The sequence below is a fragment of the Manduca sexta genome, chromosome 6 (assembly GCF_014839805.1).
Source record: "Manduca sexta isolate Smith_Timp_Sample1 chromosome 6, JHU_Msex_v1.0, whole genome shotgun sequence".
NCBI classification, from domain to species: Eukaryota; Metazoa; Arthropoda; class Insecta; order Lepidoptera; family Sphingidae; genus Manduca; species Manduca sexta.
This window is the reverse complement of record NC_051120.1, coordinates 2090746-2100820: the sequence shown is the minus strand read 5'-3', so window position 1 is coordinate 2100820 and position 10075 is coordinate 2090746. Positions and strand designations below refer to the sequence as shown.

General features: G+C 32.5%; 1 protein-coding gene across 1 annotated transcript in view; it reads right to left on the bottom strand.

Annotated features, from left to right (window-relative positions):
• Window positions 1-78: 78 nt before the first annotated feature.
• The window catches only part of LOC119193770, a gene marked incomplete at its 5' end in the record, with an annotated part of 47520 nt that continues 37523 nt past the window's right edge, over window positions 79-10075 (bottom strand). Inside the window, 2 exon segments of the mRNA XM_037447461.1 lie at window positions 79-169; window positions 2917-3011. Of these exon segments, the coding sequence (XP_037303358.1) occupies window positions 151-169; window positions 2917-3011 (114 nt within the window).

Here is a 10075-nt window from a genome sequence, read left to right as displayed (position 1 = left end):
ACTGGTAAGTGTTGGAACGTTTTGAACTGAGACACGAAGATCCGTAGACCAGTTGTGAATATAAGAAGTCTTACTTACCTGATGGAAGCCTAAGTAGCTCCTCGATGGAGTGCGTGGCGAAGAACACTTCACCCTCGCACGTGAGGATCATCAGGAAACCGTTGAGTGCCTGGAACACAAGGACAACTGCTTATTACAAGATGATGACTTGAGATTTTCTGCGCAATATATTCCCAGAGTCTGGGATTGATATGGCGATAGGCTAGCTGATTCCAAAATTGGTAATCTGTATATAGCTGCTATGTTAAATTATTTTATGTTTGTTTTTGTTATTTTTTATATGAATCAAAATACAGTGTCGTAATAGATGAATTAAACATAAGTTTTATTGTATACAGGGATAATATGTATATAATATTGCTGGCTCACTATTACAAGGTTCTATGTTATTTTTGATATGCAAATTGAATTTATTATATCACACGATTTTTATGAATTATAAATTCTTTCTGTATTAAAATTTCCAATAATCCCGAAAGATAAATAAAGATGGAGAACACGGTTCCATCATGAATGCCTTTTCTAATTTTTACCATGAACATTTTAATTTAATTTTTGCAACATAAGTAAAAATAACATAGGACCTTGTAATAGTAAGTCAGTGAAATAATATCTTCTGTCAAATAACTCATAAACGTCACAAAAACACTACGCGAGCTATCAACATTTTTAAATTGAACAAAAACACAGAAATACCTACATTTGTAGCCAATATTTTAGTGCGCCTATCCATTATGTAACGTTAATAAAATGGGTCTAAAATAAAAAGTCATAAAAATTATAAACCAATATAATTATGTTTATTACATGTATGCAATTAAAATAAGGCTTTTTTTTCTCAATATGGACGCAACTAAGGCTCCCTTCGGTGACAAGGTAACGAGTTACTTTGCCGCTGATATATTGTTTTGGAGCAGTTGTACATTGTTTGAGACGTTCAGGGTTCATTGACGGATGTATGAGGTATTTTTATGAGTTAGAAAACATACAAAGATTTTTGAGACAGATTACATAAAATATGTTATGCCGATGCAAAACTTTATCATAATAATGAGTAATAATATCACAATTTTCTTATTGTTATAGAGTTTATATAAATTGTAAAGGGATTTTTCGTTGATCTAAATATTGTTTATTCAATAAAAAATGTCATTTTATCAATATGACGTTTGTCAGAAAAAGATAAGAAAATCTTGATTTCACAATTTTATTTTTGTAGGTTATCGTACGGAACATTGGAAACCGGCAATTCAAAAACGCATTCGAGTACAGTCAGAAGGCATTTATTTATGGCTTGGCTAGTTGCTATTGATTTATACGCGGACAATTCATATATTCATCGTTTAACTGTACATCCATACTATTATTATTCATGCGAAAATGTGTTTTTCTTTTTACACTCACTGCAGTTTGAACATCGCTTAATACTTTTTAACTGTTATACGATTTAAAAACGAATTTGTTTTTATTATATTCTTATTGGCAAATAATTTAAAATATGAGTGAATTTATACATTGGTATTTAACTTTTATAGATAATAAATATTTATATAGTTTCATTGACGTATATTCTATAGACACGAACGTCCATATATACTATTTGTTCAAAATGTAAACTAAAATGGCAAAATGTTACTGTCATAATCTATTTATTCACTTAAATAACAAATAATTTTACTTATTTCACTAATATTTTTTATTCACATCCAAGTTGCACTTAGACTAGCGTTTTTATATTATGAGCGCACTCCGTACACACCCACAAGCTATATTGACATCATACCAAAATCAGTTTGAATGGATCACAGTTCAATTCAGTTGAACACAGTGAATGTTCGGAACGTCAAATCTAGTACGTAGTACATATATATTGATGTATATTTTTATTCCGTGAGCACCTCCATTGTTTTTAAATACGGTGCTTACAAAATTAAATACAGTCCATAAATGACATTTGGTATTTTAGACTTGATCATTTCCAAATTAATTACAAACAAAATAACCTTTTTAATAATAGGAACGCTTGTTGACGTAACTGTATTTTTAATTATCATCACTGCTGTTTTTAAAGTGATCATTGACGGCTTCAGAAACTAGTTTTATCTCTTTTTATAATAATAACGAGACGAGCAAGTTGCTCACTTAGTAAGTGTCTCGTTTTAAACAGAGCAATGATACAAACCTTCAAATTACATTAACACGACTTGAAGTTTTAAGAGTTAGTAGTAATTTCTTTCATTTAAAAGTTACAAAATGATTAAAAAAGGTATTCTCGTGGCCGTGAAACTTTTATAAAAAAATAGGGTTTGCTTGCGACTCTGCCCGTGTAACTAAGTTTTTCGGGTTAAAAGTCCAGTTTTATATTTTCAGGAGAGTATTAGTCTATAGGACTAAGGAGTTACGCTACTATTAGTGAAAAAAATCATCATCGGTTTAGCACTTTCTGACATTACCGCATTGAGACAAACTATTCACCTTTATATATTAGTATAAATTATTTTATAGTGAACATTTAGATAGCATTATTGTTAAAAACAAAACCGATCCTTCTTAAATTCATGCACGAGAAAGGAAAATACATAATAAATTAACGAAGAATTCATTAGAATTTGTTGCAGCCTGAGGTCTTGGATATAAATGCCTTGTCGAACAGCAAGTTCGACTCCTGTCTTAGGATGACGAGCACAATGAAATACCAAACAATACTTTGTAAGGTGTTGGATGGTGTTTCTGCCTATGGGCAGTATCGCTTACCATCAGCCGAACGACAAGCTCGTAACATAGCAATAAAAACGATACATTAACGAATACCCTTCGTAGACAAGCGTGAATTAATGTATTTTAGTGAATACTAACCTGCAGGAACATTTCTCCGTCGGGCATCGCGTGGTCGTACGGGGAATGCTCCCGCCGATGTCCGTGGATGTCCTCCTTATCTTTGTGCATGACCACTGTAACAAACAAACATTTAATTTAACAATAATAATAATCTTTGAATCCCTAACCGCCGGTGGCCTGGGTCTTGAGCTTCGCCATCGGAGGGTCATAAATTTTATTATGTTTTTTTTAAAAATATATATGTAAAAAACCTTTAAAATAAAGAGAATTGACCATAATAATAGAAATCTTTATTGCACAACCAGTAAAACAGAAAAACGTAGAAGAAAACAAATAGAAGACATGGTTACACAATGGGCGGTCATATCCCTAAAAGCGATTTCTTCCAGACAACCTTTGGATGTACATCTGTCCAACTGAACAAATGATATAAAGACACAATTCTGCAAGGAGACGCACAAGGAACTTTCAAGGCGGACAGTACATTCAGTTGTCCTGGTTGGACTATATACACACCGTCAGCTGCATAAGTGCCGCCATGACTATTTTTAGGGAGGTGCAAATTGAATCTACAACTACAGTAGGTACTACATAACGTATTTTTTTAATAAACGGTATTTGTATATGCTAAACCACAATAAAATCTCTGCGGTCGATAGTTCCTATTGTATTCAGTTATTTGTATTGTGATTTCTTATGGACAGGGGGTGCACGTGCACCCTCTTGCACCCTCCCAGCGCCTCATGGTCAGCTGTTACTATCTGAAGAAATAATTTAAACTAACAAAGTACTTGGATCGTCTAACTAAAATTATTCAATGATTTCTAATTAATACAATGATGAACGCGTTGATAAAGACATTTGTAGTTAACGTAAAACTGTAATATCGTTACGAAAGTTGCTGAAATCAGAATATTTAGGAGACAAAAAATTTGGAGGAAACATGTTCCTAGCTACAAATGTAGTTGGAACAAGTTTTTTACTCAATTCAACTGTAAAGGCGTTATGTAATAGGTACTTTGATGCAAAGGACTGTATTTTTATCCGACTATGACGAAGCAAATAAGGATTATGATTAGTATAAATTATTTTGCCAGTACAACTGAATGATTTGATAATTAAGCCGGTTACTTGATGGCAAGACATGACCGCCATAAACTGTAACAGCGCCATACAATACTTTGAATGACAAAGTACTGCGTGAAACTTTGCGCTCGTCCTCCTGAGACATAAGATTTTAAGTCTCATAATGGATAATAATTACATTGACTATAATATGCTTTAAATCGAAACATAAATGTTGGTACATATATACATAACATCACGCATTTATCCCCGAAAGGGTATGCAGAGGCGCAACTAGGGCACCCACTTTTCGCCAAGTATGTTCCGTCCCATGATGTGATAGGGGCCGAGCCTATCGCCATATTGGGCACAAATTCCAGACTCCGGGCTGATACTGAGTAGAAAAATCCAAATAATAATAAATGTTGGTACAATTAAAAATTGGGCACAATGTTAGCAGAGGTTAAGACAAATATGGGCATTTACTTAGTAAAGCAATGTAAAAGACTTTATAGAATTTAAAAAATACAAATTAAAATATGAACTATATTTCTACAAAATTAACTTAGATCTTATCCTATAATTGTATGTTTTTATTCTATTTTTGTTACTATGTGCATGTTATACTGTTTGTGTGCAATAATAAAAATTTTCTTTCTTTCTTTCATCCTTTTTAACCGCCTTCAACAGGTTATTTAATTCGTATTTTTTTAAGCTTGCTTACTTCACAAAACAAACTAGATTTTTACAAATCTTAGTCCCTTAAGAGTCCAATAATCTCCCATTTCCTCAGGATGTAACAAAACAAGTGCTGCGTACTTGATGGGCGTGGCTTGCGGCGACAAATCACATCTCGCGTAACGATCAGGGATGCTGGGTACTCGCTATTGGTTTAGAGGGTTGCTTATATGTTTAGAGTTGTTAGAGGATGTGATAAGACACGTTTGCTTGGGGCAGTTAAACAGTTACACATTAAATAAGTAAAGGGTAAAATTACACATGTACTGCATTAATAAACATGTAACCAACAACACTTCACAGTTTAACAGAAAACTTTACAAAGAAGCAACAAACGTCTATAGGTCATAAGTATGAGAAAATCTCAAGCCTGCGATATTCAGTTTAAAATACATTAATAGAAAGTAAGTTATAAATTGATTTTAAATTTTTGTAAGAGAGAAAGTGAGAATGAGCGAAGATGATGACAGTCTTTTTATGTCTCAGACATATTGATATATCGTAGGTTATCAATAACTATTAAAGAGAGTCAGTCCTGAATTTGTAAATAGGCCGTATAGACCGCGGCCTATGGGCGGCAGCCTCTTAGGAGCGGCAGATTTCAGAAGACGCTCACTCGATTTAATTAATAATACGTTTATTTACCTGTAGTGACTTTCATAATACAAACAAATGGAAAATTATTAAGTATTAAGTATTTTAGAAATATACATATGCATAAACCTACCTACAGAGAACGACGGAAATAAAACGGCCTACACTCATAAAAATATAAATCTGGCACTGAAGAGAGTGATGATTAATATAATATAACCGTAGATTCAAAAACTGACCATATTGCCTTAGGTTTTGAACCTGCGATCGTCGTCTCGCCATTCCACTACTAGACCATCGCTACCTTACAGTTCTAGCAATTAAAATTATTTTAAACCATAAAGCCATGACGTTATCAGCTAAAGTTCAATTTAATTTCTTATATCTGTAGGACCATATTTCATTAGATAACATTTGCAACCCATGTTTACTTCAAAGGTTACCTTTAATTATAGTACATATAGAGTTACATGTGATGATAATTGTCAAGATTAATGGGGTTACGATTGCGGTCTGACTTTGTAATTATTGTGTCAGAATTTAGGTTAAGTTTCAATCTATACTATTATATAAAGCTGACGAGTTTGTTTGTTTGTTTGTTTGAATGCTCTAATCTCAGGAACTACCGGTTCAAACTGAAAAAATATTTTTGTGTTGGATAGCCCTTTGTTCGTGCAGTGCTATAGGCTATATCATCACGCTATGCCCAATAGGAGCGGAGCAGTAATGGCTAATCTCAGGAACTATCGGTTCGCACTGAAAAATTATTTTTGTATTGGATAACTCTTTGTTCGTGGAGTGCTATAGGCTGTATATCATCACGCTATACCCAATAAGAGCGGAGCAGTAATGAAACATGTTGCAAAAACGGGTAAAATTTACTAGTTTTGAGAGCTTCTGTTGCGTGCGCTGCATAAACGGTTAAAGAAATGCAACAATAATGTATGACGGGTTTGTTCCTCTTAAAAAGTTCTACAAAAATATATTATAAAACAAAGTCCCCGCTGCATCTGTCTGCCTGATCGTGTTAAACTCAAAAACTACCCAACGTATTAGGATAAAGTTTGGTATAGAGACAGTTTGAGACCCTGGGAAGAACATAGGCTCCCGGGAAAATATATAGCGTGACTTTTATAACGGAAAACTTTAGCCCGAAAAACCGTTTATAACGAGGGCGGAGCCGCGGGCAAAAGCTGTTATTTATATAATGCTTTTGCTTGCGACATGCGTGAAGGATTTACCGGGATAAATAGCCAGCATAAAGTGGCTTTCATAGGCATAGCATTCAGGAATAAAGTGGCTTTCTATTAGTGAAAAATATTCAAAATCGGTGCAGTAGTTCCTGAGATTAGCGCGTTCAAACAAGCGAACTCTACAGCCTAATATAACACAGTTTAATTAGAATCAAAAGTTAAGCTATGATAGGATAAAACACTCACTCATTAGAGATTTCAAAAAGGGTGTCTAATAATTTCGCTATCGTAAAACCGTACAATATGGCCAGTTTTTATGACCAAGCTGGCCAATTACCACGCGTGGGAGACGGCATATGGCCGATAGTGATGCTATCGTATCGATATCGATTTATAGGATTAATTAAATTTATAGTTGAATGTTTATGACGTACGATAAAGGTATATTGATTAGCGTTGTTTTAGATTTAAAGTTTATTGTGTTTAGTTTATTGTTAAAAATAATAATTTAATGGCATTTCTTGTTAGAGTAATTTGAAATAAATATTGTGATATTTATAACAGCTGTGAAATTAAATATGTTTATTGTTTCTTCGTGTTTTTTCACGATTTATTTTGTTGGATTTAATAGAATTTAAAAAATTAATAAACAATTAGCTATGTTAACGAAATACTCATTAACTAAAAAAAACACATATTATGATTTGGGACCTAATCTAATATACAGTTACAAAAAACAATCTCCAGGAGTTAGAAGAGCAGTTAATACGATAATTAATGATAACAATAAAAGAAAATTTTTGATTATTATACAAAGTATTCAACATGACAAAATTCGTATATTTATTTCCACATTTCAATTTTATCATTCATCAATGAATCCTCACAAGTATGTCCTATCAAAAATATAAATTTTTAACCACGTTTTAAAATTCCTTTAAACCTAAAGATTACGTCAGTAAAATATACCTAACCAGATGTACATCGCAATCCTCATGACTTTTCACTTTACTTTTTTATAAAACAAAGGAAATTTATTGTTTCAGCCGGCGGATCAGATAGCGACGCGAGCAATCGAGTCGATCTATCGATAGCGTCCCACGGTACGTCACTAATCGGGAGTGCAGTGCTTTTATCATCGCTTATAATCACACCATTGTAAGAGATATTTTGTATGAAAAATTGAATTTTAAAGTATTTTTAATAGGTCTTGGATGGTTGTAGGATGGCGGAGTAGGTGTAGGTTTGATTCTAGTGTCAGAAAGTACACAATTAAGTATGTTTTAAATTAATTTAGTCATCAGTTAATTGCAAAATATGTTTGTTTAGATCCGAGTTACGATAAAAGTAATAGAAAAAACTATTATTAGTTTAAAGAATATAAAATATGATGTCCGATTAATTCTAAGTTAAAATGAAACAAAAAATTATTTAATCAATACATCTAAATAATTTATATACAGTGAAGTGTAATATAAAATTGAATGGCAGTTTCTTGAAACATATTTTTTTGCTTGACAATACGGGAAATGACATGTTTCCAATTTATTTGAATAGTTAGAACAACGATAATTATTCATTTAAATGGTATCTATTGACGGGCAATTTATATGGAAGGGTGAATTGTACACATATGAGACGTATATGGTCAATTTAAATAAAACAAATAAATATGCAATGATACAAATAATTCTAACATTTAAATAAATAAAATTATGTTAATATATTGTGGTCAGTGTGTTAAATAAGTTGTTTTGTAAAATGTCTAGTTTTTGTGATATTGTCTTGCTGATATAGTTGTTAAATGCATATTGAAAGTTGACAGGCATGTGTATTCGTGATCGGTCTTGGGAAAGTAAAAATTAAATGAGATAGATATAAAAACTGGATTTTTGAGGAACGATAGGCTTGCTTTCTATTGTATAATGAGACGGAAATGCCAAACATGATAAAATATGGGAAAGGTACTTGATAATGTACTATTTTTTAATGATATTTTAAAGAAACCATGATTATAGTAGTTAGCCATAATGGACAACGTAATTTTATTTAAACTACATATTCATAGTATGTTTGTATGTTTATATTATTGATCTATCTAAAAAAACCCTTCTTTCTATTTAAAACTTTTATTTAGGATTTATACTTACTTAAAATATAAATCCTTACAAAAAAAATATAAAACTTTAATAATGAATAACTAGAAATTTTTCAAAACTCCCACCTCCTCATTATTACTACAACACATAATTATTCGAACTGTCCGTCCGTTACACATATTTACATATTAATAAATAACGTTTATAAATGAGTAATTGTATTTCTTTTTTAGTACAAGTTACATTGAAATATTTTTTTACTGACGAGCAAGTCGCTTGCCTGATGGGAAGCGTCACGGCAATTTATAAACAGAAAACATATTTTTTATGGACTTTAAAGGTGCTATTGGGTCACTTGATTTAAATGTTTGGTTTATAACAATAATATCAGCCCTGTGTTATATACTGTCTCACCGCTGGGCCTTCTTTACTACTGAGGGGGATTAGGCCTTAGTCCACCCTGCTAGCCTAGTGCAGATTGGTAGACTTCACTATATTTGTTAGTCGTTATCTTTAACCGAAAAATTAAAGTGTAACATATAACTTCAAACCTAAATATCTCATAGTAATTATTTTAAAATTTTAATTGTAATTAAAGTATGCCTGGGTAAGTACCACCGCGATGTCTATTTCTGCCGCCAAGCAGCAGTGTGTAGACACTATTGTGTTTCAGTTTGAAGGACATTGTAGCCAGTGTAACTACTGGACACAATAAGACTTAACATCTCATGTCTCAAGAATGCGAGCGCAGTGGAATACCAAACAATACTTTGTAATTCAAGGTGTTTCTACTGTTTACGGGCGGTCGTATCGCTAACCATCAGGCGAACGGCAAGCTCGTCTCGTCATTCAAAGCAATACAAAAAAAAATGTCTAATTATTTTTCTATTTTAATTAGTAATAACTATAAAATGCCACCAATGCTAAGTTTACGTGGTTATACTTTTCAGAAATATATGGTTCCTATACTCTTTTCTTGAATACAAAGGATTGTGTACAATCCGGAACATGGTCTCTTCGTGCGACAAATTTCATCCAAATCCGTTCAGCTTTCACTGCGTTCACTTCTGACAAACCAAACATCTTCACAAACTAACATTAATATTAGTAAGGGTAATAGGAATTATTACTGCATACGTTCCAGAAATAATCTATTAAAAACCATATAAAAATGGTCTACCCATTCTTTTTAATTAAAAAGGTGTGATGATGTTCTCGAAACATCTTTTATAGCCCTCAAGCGCTCGTAAAGGGCTGATATTAATATTCTAACGTAAAGCGTGCAACTGACTCAATAAGTGTTAGATGAAGGAAACATTAAAGACCACCTGAGTAGATTCTAGAATAATTTAATATTCTAGACTAAAAATTAACCGTCATAAGTGCAGAATATTATAATGTACGTTTTGCTTGACTATTCTAATAGTTTTATGGGATAAGATGTAGTCAAAATTCCCTCAGAATACATGAAAGTTATAGCTTTTGAAA